This window comes from Pteropus alecto, unplaced genomic scaffold (genome assembly GCF_000325575.1).
Source record: "Pteropus alecto unplaced genomic scaffold, ASM32557v1 scaffold60, whole genome shotgun sequence".
Lineage (NCBI taxonomy): Eukaryota > Metazoa > Chordata > Mammalia > Chiroptera > Pteropodidae > Pteropus > Pteropus alecto.
In genome coordinates this window covers 5,785,774-5,804,501 of record NW_006430726.1, presented here as the reverse complement: position 1 = coordinate 5,804,501, position 18,728 = coordinate 5,785,774, and the positions used below count along the sequence as shown (strand labels likewise).

The following is an 18,728-nucleotide window of genomic DNA, read 5'->3' as shown; positions in this document are numbered from 1 at the left end:
CTGCGTAGAGAAACCACTGTATGTTGGCATGCGGTCTCCTTAGTTAAACTTCACGTCCACCTTTTCTGCGATTTAGAGTGAATGGATTATTTTTATTTCTCTCTCACCTTGTTGTTCTTTCTGTGACCTACAGTTGACGCCCCACCGGTCTCTTCTTGGCCTTCTCGTATAGAAAAGCTTGCCACCCCCCAGACCCATTCAGCCTGGACCCCCAGCAGTTCCCGAGGGAGGGCTTCGATGACAGGGACCCCGTGGCTGCTGCAGGCGTATGCTCTGTGCCTCACACATGTGGCGCTGTTGTGTTTCGATGTGCAAACAGGTTCCTGTCCCCAACCTGCCGGCTGGTGTGCACGAGTCTGGGAAGTCTGTGGAGAAGGCGGATGCGATCTTTTCGCAGGAGAGGGACCCTCGGTTTGCTGAGATGTTTGCAGGCATCAGTGCATGTGAGTGTCTGGGCGCACGGCGCTGAGGGTGAGCATGGGGTGAGCGTGAGGGGTATGTAGTTGCTGTCAGGCCATCTAGAGACAGCCACCCGTGGGGACAGGGCCGCGGAGGCGGAGTCTTCAGAGACTGCTTCAGGACATCAGAGAGCACCAGAACCCGGAGGCCTCTGACATCGCACCTTCAAGTTGGAGGCTTTGGAATAAATGAGCTGTGTTCACCCATGGAGCAGTTCAGTTTTATTAGGCCAAAAGCATGTTCCCGTAAAAACAATCTCAATGTAATCTCCGACGCAGAGAGGGCTACATTTTAAAATGGAAACGTGCATTAAAAAAGAAAACTTTGAATCATCCGCTCTGCCACCACCTGGATATAATCACTTTTAAAAAGTACGTCCCATCTGTCTCTTTCTACACACGCGAGTGCTTTTCACACGCAAAACCGAGCTCGCACGGCTGGGCGGCTTGCTTTTCGCGCGTGACCGTTGGTTGTAAACACATTTCCAGATCGGTGCGCTGACTCCGGTTACTGTTGGTGTCGCGTTCCGTTGGCGGCCGCTCCGCAGCTCGCCCTGACCCCCGTGTGGTGGGCAGCCCTGTCTCCACAGCGCTGTCCTCAGTGGAGGCGCCCCTGGAGCCCGCGGGCGTCGCTGCCTCCCGCTCCCTCCCCGGTCACCCCTAGAGCGACGCGTCCTCATCGGTTCCAAAGCTCAGACGGGAAGTGCCGTCTTCACGCGGTCGGGGGACGGCAGAAGCAGCCGCCTCGCCCGTGGGGAGCGTGGAAGCTGGAGGAAGAGAACCGCAGGGGCGTCCTGCCAGCCTCATCGCCACGCTGGGGCCAGCGTGGGCGGAGGGCGGGCAGCGAGGCCTCGGGCAGCGGGAGGAGAGCAGGCCTCAGAGCCGTGATGCCACCGTGGGCAGCGGGAGACCACAGCCGTCCCCGCTTGGCTGCGGGCCGAATGCTAAGACCTGGAGGAGGGCGCTGGGGCTGCCGCCCACAGAGGGCAGTCGGTGTCCAGCTGCCGACAGAAGCTCCTGTCGCGAGGTCCCGGCCTTCCAGATATGCCGCCCGCCGGCGTCGCTACGTCCTCGGCTTGTGTGGAGTCACGTAGCTTCATCCCGCAAGAGGAAGAAGCCGTGGCACGTCTCGGAGCTTTCCCTTCTCAGACGAGGCCGAAGTGGCTGACCAGGTTCCCCCAGCATTTCTGGGCGATCCGCTTGAAGCTTAGCGGTGTGCAAATGCAGACACCTTCCCGTGAAGATGGCAAACCGTAAACAGCAACAACAGATGAGAAAAGACCTACGCGTGGCAGAAAGTCCCCAGCAGCCGAGCTGCTCTCATCGACAGAAACGGCGGGAGACGTCCTCCGGGGCGCACCGCCTGCCTGCGCCAGCCTTAGCTGGCTCGTGAAATGAGTCAGAACACGAAACACGGGAATGGAAGCGACAGGTTAGAAAAGCAGTAGCGATGGGCGGTGGAGCCACCGGCGCCTAAAACGAGTGTAGACATCGTTAGGAGACACAAAAGACGTTTTAAAATAAAAGCCAGAAGCGACTCGGTTCGGCGTGCTTTGGACTCGGGGTAACAAGCAGGCGGCTTTCATCAGCACGCGGAGTTTTATCTTGGACGCTTACGAGAAGTTTTGTTTCTGGTGTGTTTAAACGTACCCACTGATGGAAGGGGAAAAACCCACGGAAGGAAGGAAGGAAATCGCGCTTCCAAACAGCTTCCGAGAGGACGAGGAAACTTAGCGATTGGAAGACACTCTGAGAAGAGAGATGGCTGGAGAGTGTGACGATCACGGGCGAGAAAGTGGGTTGGTGAGTTGATCGCTGACTCCTGAGTACGAAAGAGCGAAGACCGAAGGTAACAGATACAGCGATGGGCACGTCCGCACGTCTGTCTGTCCGTCCGTTTCTGTCCACACCCCTGCCGTGTGGGGTGGAGTTGGGGTTCACGCCCACTGTGGCCTGCCTCCTCGCACGTGAGGTGAGTCACCCACCCCGTGGGGCTGGAGGGATTCAGGAAGGTGGTGTCTAATGGGAACCTTCCTGACCATGGAGGGGCCCTGCCTTCCGGTGGCTCGTGGCCTGGGCCAGGAGGCGGAGGCCAGGCTGAAGGGTGCAGGGAGGCCCTGGAGATGCGCGTGCAGAGGCTAGGGCGCCACCCCCAGGCCTGCCCTGCACGCCCGCCCCGCACCTGCTCTTGGGGCTGCCCGCCCCATGATCCGCAGGCCGGGGACCCTCCCGGTGACCCCTGCTCTGCTCTTCCCAGCGGAGAAGAAGATGATGAGCTCGGCCTCCACGGCGGGAACCCAGCAGATCTACCCCCAAGGGAGCCCCTTCCCGGCGGGACACTCGGGGAAGGCCTTCAGGTGCGTGTGGGGTGGGGGTCCGGGGTGGGAGGGTCTCGGAGCTCGGCCCTGAGCTGCAATGCTACGACATCGGGCAGTGCTTGCCGTCCGCGGGCTCCGGGCCGGGCCGAGGATCTGGGGCGTTCTGGTTCCGCCCACGCCCTCCGTGGGTTGCCAGAGACGGGATCTGCCGTCACTCACACGTTCTCAGACCGGGAGGGCGCCTGCCAGGGAGAAGGGAGTGAGGGGGCCTCTGGACTAGGTCAGAGCTGAGGACACCTGGTAGGGCATCAGCAAGTGCCCTGTTCCCTGCTTCCCAGAGGCCACAGTCAGACCCAAGAAAGAGAGGATGACTTGGCCCATCGTGCCTGGGATCTCGGCCTGTAGGGCCACTCAGAGGTACAGGCAGGGTGTCTGGCCTTCTCCAGGCTTGGTTCTTAGCATATAGGGCCTCTCGAGGTCACTGCCCGTGCTGAGCTGGGTCGGGGGCCAGGGGAAGGGCCGGACACGACATGCAGGCTTACCCGCCTTCATGAGCTTACCACGTAGCGGGCGTAGCTGGAAAAATCCCAGGGCACACGTGTCAACCATGCAGACTGTGCGTGCCCTGGAGGGGACAGTGGCCAGAGACCGAGCTCGCAGAGGGGTGCTCAGTGCCGCTGGCCACGCAGCGGGGGCGGTGTGGGGTGAGCACAGCTGCCCGCCTAACGGAGACAGTTCCGCTGAGGAGGGCGGGGGGCGTAACAGCCGCATGCCCAGGGCTGGGCTCCGACCAGCGGGCTCCTCTGTCAGGCTCTTCCTCTGCTTAAGACCAACGACCTGACGGCCTGCGACCCCTTTCCTGAACCCGTAAGCCCTGCGGGCGTCTCAGAGGAACTGTCACCCAGAGGAACCGTCGCCCAGAACTCGGAGGAGTGGGTTGAGGGGAGACCGCTTTTCACTCTGGGAGGCCCCTCCGTTCCTGGGCGGCATCCGTTCGGAGGCGCGGAGCGGGAACCGGGGGTGGCGGTCCCGGCGCGCAGCCCCTCAGGACCCTCGTGCTCTCTCGTAGCTCACCTGTGGTTCACGTGCCCGGGGTGAACGACATGCAGTCCCCCTCCCCCGCGGGCCAGAGCATGTCCCAGATCTCCCGGCAGCTGAGCCAGAGCCAGGCGGCGTGGGCGGGGAGCCGGCCGCCCTTCCCCGGACAGGTACGGGCCTCGCGGACGGCACGGTCCCCCGGTGCCAGCGGGCAGAGCGCCCAGCTGTGACTTCTCTGGGTGTTGGCCCTGAGGCTGGCTCAGCGCTCTGAGCTGGACCACAGCTGGGTGTCCAGGAGCACAAGTCAGGGCAGGTCTTGGTGGTCGTGGCACCAGAACCCGTCATCAGAAACCAGGGGACCCAGATCACGGTAGCCCTGGGGGTGACTTCAGTAGGACCTGCCCCAAACATCCAGGGCCCAAGTCCTGAGGTTCTTGTGCCTGCACAGGCTGGCCTGGCCCCCACCCTGTGCCCAGCCAGCCAGGAGGGCCGTGGGGAGTCCGGCCGGCCCAGAGCAGCATGTCACCGTGCCGCCATACCTGTGGGCGATGGTGACCGGCCTGCAGCAGGGGCAGGGGCTGCTGGTGCTGCACCCCATCCGGGCTCTGTCCTGATTGCAGCAAATCCCTTCTCAGTCCAGCAAGACGCAGTCGACCCCCTTTGGGATTGGGACAAGCCACACCTACCCGGCCGACCCCTCCTCCTACAGCCCGCTGTCCAGCCCGGCCACCTCCTCGCCCAGCGGGAACGCTTACTCCAGCCTGGCCAGCAGGACTCCAGGGTTCGGTAGGTGGGGAACGAGGTTGGGCGTGCCTGGGAGGGCCAACAAAACTGCTTTGCAAACACCCCGCGCTGGGGGGCCGAGCCCCACGCTCCAAGAGCCCGGGACCAGATGCAGAGGTCTCCAGGAGGCTCTGTGTCCGGCCCCAAGGGGGCTGGCGGTGTTCCTGAGGGGTGGCTGCTCAGACCTGGGCTCTGCGGGTCGATCTACGATATTGGAGGCCCTGGGACTTCTGAGTGCTGATGTCGCTGAACCTGCCCTTCACCCTCTGGCCCTCGGCAAGACTCTCAGGCCCCTCAAAGCCCCATAGTCTCCTTTCAGAAAACTGGAGAGCAGTTCTGAGGACTCGGTGTCTGAATAATAATCACTGAAGTTCTTTCTGTTTGTAACACCAGAGCGGGGTCCTGCGCCGTGGCGGACATGTTGCAGGTCTTGTTAGAGTTACACAGCTGCCTTCTGGGGCACGTCCCTGACACCCTTGCCGTCCGCTCCCCGCACGTGTGCACCCCTCAGCGTCTCTCCCGGGCCAGGCCTCCGTCCTGCACGGGTGGGCCTGGTCAGGGACCTCTGGCTCTGGCAGGAAGCACCAGCCGGGACCCCGTTTCCTACAGTGCTGTCACGGTGACATTCCGGAGTGGGGCTCCTAGGGGAGCATGAAGCTGCACCCAAACATCCGAGCTTCCGTTTTGGCCATCTGTCAGCCTTAGGGACATCGCAGTGGAGGTCCCCACCCGTGGGGGGCATGGCCAGCTGCACCCCTCAGCCCGAGGTCCTGGGGCACAGCGTTTCCTGACGCGTCTGTCCCTCCCCAAGGACTCAGCGGTCCCTCCAGCATTAATCCCGTGCGCTCGTAGCAGGTTCTCTCGTCCAGCCCTTACGTGCCCTCACCGTGTTACCCCGAGAGGCTGAGTTGGGAAGCTCCGAGTGTGGCCCTTGCACGCCTTCATTCCAGGTCTGAATCACACGATTGTCTCATCAGCGTGCTTCCAGGTGCAGTGGCTGGGCAAGCCCAACATGTCCGTGGCCACTCGTTCGCACGCTCACACATACATGCTTTCCGGTGTAGGAAGGGGTGGTGAAAGCATTCAATTCATGTGTGACACAAGTCACAGCAGGTCGACACACATCAACTCCGGTCACCACAGATGGCACTGACGACTCTGAGGATGGACGTCTTTTGCAAAGTTCAGGACGCACCAGCGTGACACCGCGGCCCCTCCTCGAAAGAGCCGTGTCCACCCTGCCTGGCCCGCCCAGCCCGGCAGGTTTGTGCTGGAGAGGTCGGTTGAAAGGATTTGCCATTCGAGATATGTCAGAGCTTCTTGCAGTGAGAAATAGGGTGACTAATTAGACCCGGAGCCGGGCTGGCTGGGCACGCCTGTGGGGGACTCCGTCACCTGAGAGGCTCAGCACACCCTGCTTCCGTCTCCCCCAGCCGCTGCCCCCAGAACAGCCCCGTGCACTCGGCCAGCTGCAGGCCTTCCGCCCCTACTAGTGAGGGGTGGAAAGACGAAGTCTTAGCCAGAGCCACGGGGAATGTTTGCTCCTTGATGTGACGTGGACGCCTTGCCCGGGAGCGTCTGTGAGGGAGCAGCTTCCACTTTGGGGCTCTTTGCCAACTGTGTGCAGCAAGGTGTCTGAGCCACGCGCCGGTGACATCTCACGGCAGGTGACTGTGGTGGGTGCCGTCCCATGCTCGCAGGGCGTTGAGCCGTGTCGCTGTCTCTACCCACGATCACTTCTCCATTTATGACAATGAGCAGATGTCTCCGGACACTGCCAGTGTTCCCCGGGACACAACGCCCGCCCTGGTTGACTGTAGCCAAGCTAAACCCAGCCACCCAGGACGGCCGAGCAGGCCTTCGCGTGAGCTTTGACCCCTGGGGCGGTTTCCAAATCACACGACCCTCACAAGGGAGAACTTAGCAACGGCGAGATTACAGCATTGAGCGCCCGTAAAAAAGTATGTTAAAAAGACGACATCATTCCCTTGTCCCCACAGCCAGGGGCCCCCAGCTCCTCAAGGTCCTCACCTTTGGTCTGAACGCCCACCCGGTTAGCCCAGGTGCTGGCGGCCTGTGACATGACCTCTCTGGCCCCCTGGGCCGGCAGGTGGCCCGTGCATCCAGCCAGGGCTGTCACAGCCCAGACTTGGTGCAGGAAGCCGGCAGAGCCCAAGACGCGGCACGGCCAGGACCCGCTCCCGGCCTGTAGCCATCCACGTGGCTTTGGGAACAATAAGGCAGCATGAAGATGCTGGTGCCCACCGGGGCTTTTTCCAGAAGCAGGCGGCGGTCCATCTCGGAGGCGCGGCCGTGAGCATCCCTGTTCACCGTCTGTCTCTCTGTGGCACAAGCCGGTCCGGGCAGAGGTTTCGGCGAAGGCCCCACAGTGCTCTGTCCGGGAGAGATGACGCTGTGGCTGTTACTCATTACTTACTCGGGGTCCCTGAGGCAGGTCAGAAAGGAAATCGTTGGGTAGCAGAGGCCGGAGGAGGTCTTCCCCCTTTAACTGTCCTGTCACGTGGCCAGCGGACCTGTCCTTCGGGTCACCCGTCGCGTGGCGTAACGTCCTCCGGGAGGCTGGGGCCGAGTGAGGCCCCGCTGCCTTGCTTCCCTTAGGCGCTGGCTTAACCCGTGAGCACTAACTCGTTGGCGTCGTTTCTAAAGCAGTCCGTGGATGAGTTTCCTTTTCTGTCACACACGTGAGAGGAGCTCTCCCCTTCCCAGGAGTTTAAGGATTTTTCCTCTGCAATCTGTGTCCGTGCTTCAGAGACTCAAGTCCCCCCATATGCAAGCAGAGGGCCAGTCATCACCCTCCCCTGTTCCTGGCTGTCACTGAGGAGGAGCCACAAGAGAGTGGGTGTTCGTGTCATGCGAGTGGACTATTCCGGCATGGGCCTGGGAAGTGTCTGCCAAGTGAACCGATGAACCAGCCCGTTTTCGCCGCCCCCCCATCTCATGTGTCGATTCAAGGCAAGGCCTAGCTGAGGTCCCGCTTTCAACGTGTGGGAAGGGACAGAGGCACACATAAGGACCAGGGGGCACCGGCAGAGTCGTGGGGGACGTAGTAGAGGCAAAAGCGGGTGTCGTCCTACAAGTCAGCAGAAATGCTTCAAAGAGCAGGCGGTCCGGCTGCTGGTCCCCAGAGGAGGCCAGGAGGGAGCGCGCTGAGGGCCCGTCGGGCTGGGCGGGGACGTGGCCGTGAGTCATTGCAGAGGGCTGAGGAGACGGGCAGTTCCGCAGGAAGACGCCGGGGTGTGGATGGCTTGAGAAGTTGGAGGGCAGAGGCAGGCAGGCAGCTCGGTGGGAGTGAGAGTTTGCTGGAGCTGCCACACCACAGGGTCCCACACCGGGTGGCCTGAACAGCCCGCACGCCCTGTGGCCCGAGGCGGGAAGCCTGAGAGCCCGGTCTTGGCGGGGCGGGTCCCTCGGGAGGCAGAGGCCGTTTCTTCCGTGTCTACGTGGCCCTCCCTCCGCGCACCTCCGGGTCCCAGCCTCTTATCTTTTTGTTGTTAATTAAAAGATTTTCAGTGACAGTTGACATTTAATATCGTATTCGTTTCAGGTGCAAAGCATAGTGGTCAGACGTTAGTATAACTTACAAAGTGACCCCCCCGCCGATAAGTCTAGTGCCCACCTGGCCTTACCCATGTCTTATAAGGACCCCGGTCATGTTGGAGTAGGACCCGCCCTGATGACCCCGTTTTACCTGAATTCCTTCTTTAAAGGCCCCATTTCCAAACACAGGCACGTTCTGAGGTATTGGGGGTTAGGCCTTCAGTGTGAATTTGGGGGACACGGTCCAGGCCTCATCAGGAAGGACAGACTGAGAGATTTTATGCACGATGGCAAGACCTCTGTGGTAGCAGGTCCTGGAGGACGCAAGCTGGGACAGCCCTGCCACGCCCTCGCCTTCGGGGGTGGCCATAACCCTCTGTCCCCTGGAGCAGCGGGTGGCCCGCTTGTGTGCTGCCTCTGGGCCTCCAGGATGGGCCAGGTGGCCGTCAAGTGCGGCCTCCCTCACAGCTCCAGCTGCTGCTCATTTACTTTCGCTGCCGTGCTGCATTTCTAGATGTCCGAATCGGGCCCGTGGACGTGACTCCACGAAAGCCTCCCTCCTGGCCCCCGGGTCTCATGACTGTTAGCGGAAGGCTCTGCAGATTGCCAGACGCTGGTTTTTGTGGTTGGTTGGTTACAATGGGCTCCTGTGTGCGCATAGACTTAAACCCCTCTCGTTCTCGACGCCTTCCCTGGTCTTAAAGCAGGCTTCACGAACGGTTATCGTGCGGGGCGTGAAAAGCACCGGGTCTGAAACATCGAATGAGTGTGTGTGTGTGTTGTTAACGCCCTTCGTGTCAGGCAGTAAGGGGGGGTTGTGTGTGCGTGCGTGCGTGTGCGTGTGTGTGTGAGAGAGGGGTTTATTATCCTCCTCAAACACTTTATCTATCGTCTTTTCTCGGATTCACCCGGCGCCCACCCGTCAGGTAGCTGGGGTCCTCTGTGGTCTGCATGGCCACTGGGAAGAGCAAGGTGGGGCTGTCCTGCCACCCAGGGCTTGGCAGAGAGCCCGTCGCCCCCAAACTGCCGCTGGATGGTTCGCAGCAACAGAACAATTCCTGAGTTTTCGACGTGCCTTAATGCATGCTAATCCTCTTGGGTCGAATCTTTAAAATGTTTTACACAAAACTCGGCTCTTTTTTTCTATTTTCTGTTTCTGCTTTGGGTGTTCTTTGTACAGCGTAGACAGAAGCCAGGCTGCTCACTTACAGGTGAATTTGCTGGTTCCCCCAGAGCCCTGTGTTCTTGTCTGAGCTGAGCCCAAACCCTCTGCCCCCAAACTGACGGGCGCTGAGAAATACTCAGCTAATGGACAGGCGGGAAGGGCGGCAGCTCATGGCCCCTGGGGAAGGACCTCGTGGGGAAGCCCTGTGTGCCTTCAGCCATCCATGTTCCCCGAGAGGCAGTGGGGCTGGAGGAGGTCCGGGCCTGCTGAGGGGAGGCTTGTCCTCTGGCGGGGCTGCTGCTCCCTTCTGATGCCCGTGCCGGTGCCCGAGAGGGCTCCTCCCGGCCCACGGAGAAGGGGACAGCAAACACGTGCGCCCAGCTCTGGACGTGCCTTCAGGCACGGGGGCCCCTGTGGGCCGCAGAGATTCTTATGTGTCAGGACCCACAGCTGTCTTCTGAAGCACGTGTCCTATACGTCGATCTTTCAGCCGAGAGTGGACAGAGTAGCGGGCAGTTCCAGGGGCGGCCCTCGGAAGTCTGGTCGCAGTGGCAGAGCCAGCACCACGGCCAGCAGAGCGGTGAGCAGCACGCGCACCAGCAGCCGGGGCAGACTGAAGTGTTCCAGGTAAATCCAGCGAGCACCACCTCGTAGGTACCTGGCGTCTCTGCTTCCTTCTCCCGGGTCGCTGCCGCTGGCGCCCCGTGCACATAGCGGTCGTGAGTTCCCAGAGGCCCTGACGGGGAGGGGTCCGGGAGCGGAAGCCCAGGTCTCCTCTCTGGTCAAGCGCAGGGCGTTGCCCGCCGGTGGAGGACACCTGGGCACCTTGCGGCCATCCTGTCTGAGACGGTCCTGGCCCATTCCTGGCGCTCGGCAGGCCTGACCTCCTGGGGACCCTGCAGTGGACACGGCCGCGGGGCTGCCCACAGGGTCCTCGGGCTGCACTTTGAGGCAGGAAAGTTCCCACTATGGGGAGGGGAGGCTCCGTACGGGGTGCAAGCCATCGACTACCCCAGCCAGGTGCTCCATCTGCAGGAGGGAGAAGCACCTCCCAACAGGAGCCCAGAGCCCCAGGCCGGCCCTGCGGAGGAGGGGTGGGGCCGAGGCTGGTGGTGGGAGGGTCGGAGACGCCCAAGATGGCGACCCCCCTTCTCGAGGGCCAGCTCACCGTGGGCAGGTCTTGAGCCCAGGTGTGGCAACAATCTCCCCAGGGCAGAACCCTTTTAAACGTGCAGAGGAGCACCTTGCCCCTCCCCTGTCCTCCAGTGGTCGCCCCCAATCCCTCTGTAGGGTTCAGCCTCGCCTGCCCGCCTCCCGGCAGCTGCGGAGGGCAGAATTCCCTCACCTGGCACTTCGTGGTCACGACGCTAAACAGAATTCTTGGTCAAACAAGTTCGTGACATGCTGACCGGTTAAACAGTCACTGGGTTTCTCCACTGCGGGACTGATCAGAGGCTTTATCGTACTAATGAGGATCTGGGATTTTTAAGGGGAAGGGGAAGGGCGCCTTGTTCTCCAAACTTGCTTGTCCAGAAATTCTTTTCTCCCAGAGGGTCTCACGGCAGAGGGTTCTCCAGACCGCGCTTGGGGGACTTAGCTGTAAGGGGCTGAGACGTAGCTGCTCCCGTTTTCGGGGTGGCGTTCTGAGGCCCGGGAGCTTGCAGGACGTGTTAAGAGTGAGGTCCGACCTGCGCGGCCTTGGCCCTGCCCTCCGTGTACTCATGGATGAGGGACCCGCTCCGCATTCTGAGTGTCCTGTGGCCGTGCACGTGCTCGGGGCCAGCCGGGCCCTCCTGCCAGTGGGGCACTTGTCCATCCCGCGGCCTGGCCCAGCTTTGACCAGAGGCTGCGTCCTGAAGCCGTGTTTACCTGCGGGGACGCCAGTCCCCGGGAGGGAGGGCTTCCCGGGTCCCAGAGTTCAGGCCGCCTGCACAGCTTCCCCCGGGGCCTGGGGGCGTGGCCGGTGGGGGGTGAGCGGCCTGGGGGCGTGGCCGGGTGGGTGAGTGGCAGGTGGGGCCGCCGGGACACGCCGGTGCCCGACTGCCCTGTGGCCCTCTCTCCTGCAGGACATGCTGCCCATGCCAGGGGACCCCACCCAGGGGACCGCCAACTACAACATCGAGGACTTCGCCGACCTGGGCATGTTCCCGCCCTTTTCCGAGTAGCCGCAGGCGGGGCCGGGCTGCCGCTGTGCAGCGCCGCCTGCGCATGGACAGTGACGCTGCCGCCCCCGAGAGTGGGGCCCGCCCTCGCCGCAGGAGCCCCCAGCGCAAGGCGCCCCACCCCCCGTGCACCCCCAGACACGGCGTCGCTCAGCTCTAAGCCGAGGCCCCGGCTGCTCGGCCGCCGACCGGAGCCCAGGGGGACGTGGGGGATCAGTTGTATTTATTGTGTTGTATCCGTGCGTCCTTGGGAAGTGAGGCCACTGGGCCCTTAAGATCTGGTCGTAACTAATCTCGTAACGGACAATGTCCACCTGCGAGAAGTCCAGGCACAGCCCAGGGTGCCGAGCACCCCGCCAGGCCCGCGGAGGAGGCTGGAACCGGTATCCTTAGTGGGCGGGTGGGCTGAGGGGCTTGGGCACGCAGAAGTGGACGCGGCCCCGCTGTCCCCCAGCTCACCAAGTCTTTGTGCCTCTTGTGCTGTGGGACGTGTACTTTGTGTGGTGTGACGTGAGTCCCTGTCCTAATGGCTGTGTTGTGCTTCCTCTGTTGTGTGTGGCCAGAGTGAGTGTCTAGAGCCCTGGGTGTGTGGAGGAGGCGTGGCCCGGGCTCTGGGCGCCAAGGTGGTGAGCTGAGCCCAGCAAGCAGCCATGTCCGCAGGTGTGTCTGCCCCTTGCTCTGTTGGTGTGGGTCGCCCCCCAGCCCGGGCCGGCTTGCCTGGAGGGTGCAGAGCACTGGACGGAGGGCGGGATGCCTGGGCCTCCTCTCCTGGGCCACCAGGCTCGCTTCCCCAGGGCCAGCCTCGGGGGCGTGTTCTGCTTGCTCAGTGAGTGGCTCCGGGGATGGTTTGGGGGTGAGCCCATGTGGGAAGATGGGAACTCTGAACCCTGTCCCGCTGGGCTACCTGAGCCGTCTTTCTGCAGCCAACGGGGAAAAAGCAGTGGCATCTCGGGAGAGACCGAGTCAGGCCTGTGGGCTGAAGACTGGGTTCCGGTTCTAGGGATAGTTCTGATTCTGCCGTATTCACTACGGCCTTGAATTCCTTGGGTTGTCTCAAAACGGGAGTCAGAGGTGACTTCTGGAAGCTTCTGCGGGGCCTCTGAGCCCATGGTCCCTGGCTTGCTGTGTTTCCTCGGATTTGAGGAGAGGATTTTTGGACTCGATCCCGGTTTTCACTTGTCTCTGCCTCTCCCACGCCTGTCACACGAAGGACGCCCTCTCCTGTCTCCTGACCACCACCATCCTATTGCGTCACCGTCCCCTCACCTCCCTGGCTCCCATAGGAAGGGGAGCTGCCCTTGGCTGCCTTAAGGTGACTGGAGGAGCCCACCCCTGGGAAAGCCCTGCGTCCCTGCCAGAGTTCCTTCCGGTGACCCCCGTAGGCCCCCGGCTTGAAACAGGCAGAGCGTCCCTCCCTGTGATTCCAGAAGCCCAGCGGAGTGGAGCTGGTCCCCGTGGCCGGCGTGCAGAGCGAGCCCAGTGGGCAGGACGGGGCCAGGCGTGTTTGCTCCGACCCTCTCAAACCTCTGCGTGAAATGCCAGCCCTGTCTGGCACCCCGGGGGGACCGTGGGCCCAGCTGGCTCGGGGAGCTCCGCCTGTAAAATCTGCCATCAGTGGGTGCAATGCCCTCAGCCAGTGCCACCTTCATGGGACTTGATTTCTTAGGCTCAAAATTAACACTGACTTTAGTTTCCAGAGTGGTTTTTAATCCTTTGTAAATAGGGGTGCTTGGGTCTTGGGGTTGGGTGCGCGTGATGTCGTGTCACCCTGAGGAGCTTTTGGCTTCTGGAGAAATGGCAGGCTGTGGAAACGCCGGCCACCCTGGCCGTACCAGACCCAGGCAGGGCTTCCCCGTGTGGCCCAGTCACCTCTGACTCCGCAGCCGGAGCTGGTCCAGGCAGTGGGCACAATTCCTTCCCCCAAAGGCACAAAGATAGCTTTGGAATCAAAGAATAGTTTCTTGATGAAATGAGAACGTATTTTTCTTGTGGCCTTTAGCCTATGAGTTTGGAAGTTTGGTGGCTTTTGTGTTTGTTTTTCCTTCTGTTTTTTGGAGGGAACTTGGGGTTTTTCTGAGGTGGCTCATTACACCGACGTGGGCTGCTGCGTCCCTGTGACTGTGCTGGGCACCGAGGGGCTGCAGGAGAGACAGGAGGACCTTGATCCCAGTGACCTTCCACCTGCTCTGCTCACTTCGACTCTGTAACAAACAGGGAGAGACAATTCCTGGTCCTGGGAGGCGAGCGTTTGGGGCGACAGGAAGCCAGACGTCTTTCTTTGTGCCGACGAGGAGGCCGCGTGTCCCCACGTCAGCATCCCGACGCGGTCAGTGCCCTTGCTTGTCTGGACCACCAGATGAGACAGGTCCCGGGAAATGAGTGACGTTCCCGTCCGCACGTCCGCACTCGGCCCAGCAGATGACAGTGGATACTCACCCGCCCGCTTGCCAACAGTCACGACCCGTCCCGCCAGCAAGGCCAGGCCTGGTACCCAGCAGCCCTGGCTGGTAACAAGGCAGGATAGGAATGCTCTTTGTTTTCCCAGAAAATGTGGGTTTGGTCGTTAGGTCCCGTGTCCCGACTTGCCAGGGGTCTGCCCCTTCCCCCTTCCTCTACCAGATCCTTGTCTCGTGAACTAAGGGGCCGCGGGCCACCTGGCTGTCCTCATGTCCTCCAGGGCCTGGGCCAGGGGCAACGGGGAGAGGTGCCACACCATGGTGCAGGCCCATTTCACACGTGCCTGGATCTCGTGGCCAAAGCTGGTTCGGCGGTCAAGCAGCTGGCGAAAGCTGGGGGTGGGCACTGACCGCGGAGGTGGCAGAGCCAGGGTCTCCCGGGCTGTGCCGGAACGGGGCGATGGCCTCCGGGAGCAGCGTCATCACGGACGAGCCGCAGCGGACAGTTGAAGCACTTAACTTGTTTCTCTTCTAACTCTTCTTATGGATGTGAACTGTGCTGTGGACCAGTCATCATTTGTGTTCCTTGAATGTCCTCGATGGCTAACAGCTATGAAGTCGGTTGTGTGTATGTATAACGAATGTAACTGCCTTTTAAAATTTCATTGCAGTAAAAACGACTTTGAACAGTGACTGGCCCAGGACAACTTTGTAATTAAACAGTTTGTGGATCGTGCCGGTAGCAGAAAGCAACAGAGCCTCCAGCGTGCCCAGCACCTGGGCACCGTGCGGTCACAGGTGTGGGGTCGCCCGGAGTAGAGAGCTAGGTCTGTGGCACCAGCAACAGCAAAGGCTCTGGACTCTGTCTGTCTGTCTGTCTGTCTGTCTCTCTCTCTCTCTTGGGATTCTTATTTGGTGTTGGGAAAAACACACGGGAAAACCACCACGCACAACACACTCTCTCTCTCTCTCTCTCTCTCTCTCTCTCGGGATTGTTATTTGGTGTTGGGAATAACACACAGGAGAACCACCACGCACATCCTGATCTTAACACAGTATGAAAAGTATGATGTACGAAAAATGGTAATAAATTCCATGCGAGTGGAAACATCTGATGTTGATAAGGGATGTCTGTAAAACATTTAGGGGGGAAAATCTAGGAAAATAGACTCATGAAATCGAGCCAGAGAAGGAAGTCTTAAACAGGGCACGTAGACCACAAACCACGAAATAAAGTATCGATATGTTTGAACTCACTAGAAAAATATTTGGCTTAAAGAAACGGAAAAGACAACCCATAAACTGGCAGAAAATACTTACGATTTAATAGGCCCAACCAAGTAGTGTTTGGAGAGTGTTCAGAACACATGAAAGATTCGTAAAAATCCATAGGGAAAATGCAACTCAGTAGGTAAATGCTGACGCGTTTTAGTTGTCGTGAGAGGTATTGGAAGAGGCTGGACCTCACTAGTAATTAACAAGTGCCAAACTAAAAAGGGTCACGCCTGTCACTCAGATCTGCTAAGTCCGGTAGCACAGCTGTGACGGAGGATGTGGAAAAACAGGGACTTCCTGCCTGTGGAAGCTGGAAGCGGCGATGGCTCCAGCGGCGAGCGTCAGGCGGTGTCCCCGAGAGGCAAAGGCGGCCCGACCCCGCGCCTCGGCGGCCCCCGCCCGGAGTGCCCGTCCTGAGGAGCCTTGCGCCCGTGCACGAGGAGACGGGTAAGTGCAGATGCGTGTGCTGTCTGTCATCCAGTCGACCTCCTGTCTGCGGGGCAAGTCCCCCAGGGGCTGCCTGACGCCCTGGAGATACTGTGCTCGCCCCGCACGTCACGTCGTGCCACCCGGCGCCTGGGACACGCGCGTTTGTGCTTCCGTGCCTTCACCCCTCCCCGGCTCTGTCCGCTCCGCCCGTCCACCCCCACCCTGCTCTCTGGTGGCCCAACCCCCGGCCTTGTCCACGATTCCCCGGTCTGGCGCCGGTACGCATGTACCTCCACGGCGCCTGGCAGGGCCGCTCGATACACACCTGCCGAACTTAACTTAAAAGGCAGGGCCTCGCGCCCCCGAGGATGTCGATGCAAAAGAACCAGGAGAGCGTCAGCCCCGCGAGCCGTTCAGTCCTCATTCGTGCCTCGGCGAAGTTTCCCAAGGGGCCTCGAGCCCGTGGGGCCGGGCTGGGGAGTGTGTGTCTCAGTGCTGCGGGCGTTTCCTGGGCTGTCGTAACAAATCACCCCGAGCGAAGTGGCTTGGGACAGCGCACGCTTGTCACAGTTCTACAGGTCACAAGTCCAACACCCGTCCGCCCCCCGGGGCCGTGACCAAGTGCTGGCGAGCCGGCTCCCTCAGGACTGCCTGGCCTTTTCGGCCGCACGCTTGGCTCCTGACCCCTTCCCCGCATCGGGCCAGCCTCTCGTCACCGCCGTCACACCTTCCACTACTGGCCCTGGTCTCCTGCCTCCCTTTTAGGACCGTGAGGTAGATCGTTCCAAGGTCATCTTCCATCTCGAGATCCTTAACTATGTCACACCCGCAAAGTGCTTTCGGTCGTGCGAGGTGACACAGTCACAGGTTCCGGGGGTTGGCACGTGGACACGTGGGGCCGTGGCGGAGGTTACCACGCCTCCCGCGCCGTGCAGTTGGGAGCGTGTGCCCGTCGGCGCGTGGGGCCCGGACAGCCGGCAGCGCGGTGCTCAGCTCGGTGTGACCTCTGCCCCGCGTCCTGCACCCCAGTGCTTGGGGCGAGCGATGCTGGTGGGGGACACGGCAGCCCTGGGGCCCCGCTCCCCGCCGTGCGTGCGCCCCCCGCTCCCGTCAGCAGTGTTGAGGACACGTCCCGGCCTTTCCCTGTTGTACCTGCAGGTGCTGAGCTTCAGCATAGTTAAGGGCGCTTTGTGCTGGGAGCGGTTTTTCCTCCCCTCGCACGAGGGCCTCTTGAATTCTAGATGCAGATGGCTCACATTCGACTTTGTCGTGCCGTGAGTGCAGTTCAAGCAGGCCTGGTGTCGCTGTCACAGTCGAGGTGGGTGGGTACTCCCGTCGGACACACACGCACCCCTCCACTACCAGCTCCACTCCAGGCTCTGGCCTGTGCCGGCCTGGCCCCTCGGGGAGCTGCCTCTGGCCCCCGGCCTTGGCCAGGCCGCCCCGCCCCGTGCTCGCGTGCTACGCTTGCCACTTGGCAGGGGAACAGCCCTGGGCATCTCACTGCACGGCCTCCTTAGGGGCAGTGGCTGTGTCCCCCTCAGCCCTGGACCTCACATGGTGCCTGGCAGCCAGTAGGACAGCTGCATCAAAGGGATTTCGAGAACTTGGCTGTCCCGGCGTGAGTTGATAAGCAGACCTGTCCTGAGTTCTCTTAAAGGCGGGCTCAGCGCCCCGGTTTGTCAAGCCATCCACAGACCCAGCAGTTTGTACAAATCTTCCTTGGTGGTAGCTCAACTCAGCCAGCGAGTCCGGGACTTCGGAAACTCCCAGGAAAGGGCAAATGTGACGGCAGCTGGGGTCCCTCACTCACCGGAACATCTGTTACTCAGACAAACGTTTCCTCGATGATGATTCTGTAAAACGTTTTGGGGAAAATATAAAAACAAATTAATTTGCTTGTTCTGTGACTCCCCAGAGCCTTGCCAGCCCCCGTGTGTGATGTCCCCCCGCCTCCCCCGTGGCATCTGACGAGCATCTCTCCTCTTTGCCCTTTCGAACTGTGGGGAGAAAAATGCAACAACTCAATTTGAGGCAATTGTTTTTGATGAAATGCTCTTCGATGTCACTGACCCTGTGACACGGAGGACACAGGGGCTGGTTTACTTACTCATTCATTTCCTCCGTTCCTTGCCCTCAAATGGTTTTGAAATTGGGGAAGTTAAAAAAAGAGAGAAACTTTTCTACCAAGTTTTGGACTCAACTGAATACGAGGCAGCCAGCAACCGATGAAATTTTCTCGGAATGAATTCAACAGTGGCTACCCCTTGACGCTAAACGTGCTGTACTTTGTCCCCCGCAGCGCTGCGGCGAGGCAGGGCCCGTAATACGCTGTCGCAGACGTGGAAGCCGATGTCCACCTTAGTAACCTGCCCCAGTGGCTAGTAAATGACGGAGGCAGGACGCGAACTTAGTTCCGCTCTCGGCTGCCGTTTGCCGTGTCCGAATCCTGTGATGGCCCCGTGGGCCACGAGTTCTCTGCTTCCTCCACTCCCAGCACCCCGGGGTCTGCCCTACCCCCGTCCTGCCTCCCCGGCCGCTCACTCCAGCGCTCTCAGCGGGGCTGGGGAGCTGCGGCTGCCCCTCGCCGAGTCCGAGCCTGGCAGTGCCCTTGACCCTTGGGGCCTCACCTCACCCTCTTCTCAAGATGGCCCTTGCGAAGTCAGCATGCCCGGCCCCGATGTGCGGGAACGAAGCGACGGCTTTTGAAGTCCTGGTGCCCAGGCCGTGCGCCGAACCAATCGAATTGTCCTGATAATCACGTAACGACCCAGCCTCAGGAGTTCTGACAGCACCCGGCGGCTGGAATGCGTGGCCGGGCACCGCCTGCCCGCTGTTCTGCGCACACCCGCCCTCACCTCCCAGGCTGAAGTGCCGTTTTCATAAGTGGCTCCCAGTCGTTTCTTTGGGCGAGCGTCTGATCCTCGAGGAAACAGAGGTGGGGGCTGTGGGGAACGGGGTGATGGGGGGCAGGACTCGAGGGGCTCGGATGGTGTTGAAAATGACTGGCGAGTTTGCACCCTCTGGCAAGGCAGAGGCGGCCGGCGAGGCCCTGGCAGCGAGGACTTTGTCACCGGCGTCCGTAACCCCGAGGGGCCCCAGGCTCGCAGAACGAAGCTTCCTCGGTTTACTGCCGGCGTAGGGAA

The 18,728-nt window shown here is 61.0% G+C and overlaps 1 protein-coding gene across 13 annotated transcripts in view; it reads left to right on the top strand.

Annotated features, from left to right (window-relative positions):
* The window catches only part of ARNT2 (aryl hydrocarbon receptor nuclear translocator 2), a 99,148-nt gene that overhangs the window by 70,421 nt on the left and 9,999 nt on the right, over positions 1-18,728 (top strand). For 9 of the 13 annotated variants that reach the window (XM_025050108.1, XM_025050096.1, XM_025050089.1 and 6 more), the window contains 4 exons: positions 320-443; positions 2,716-2,815; positions 3,846-3,984; positions 4,435-4,600. In XM_025050108.1, the coding sequence (XP_024905876.1) occupies positions 320-443; positions 2,716-2,815; positions 3,846-3,984; positions 4,435-4,600 (529 nt within the window). Of the gene's footprint in view, positions 1-319; positions 444-2,715; positions 2,816-3,845; positions 3,985-4,434; positions 4,601-9,810; positions 9,971-11,386; positions 14,572-18,728 lie in introns of those variants that run through there. The other 4 variants (XM_025050118.1, XM_015593840.2, XM_025050104.1 and 1 more) reach the window with 3 other exon arrangements.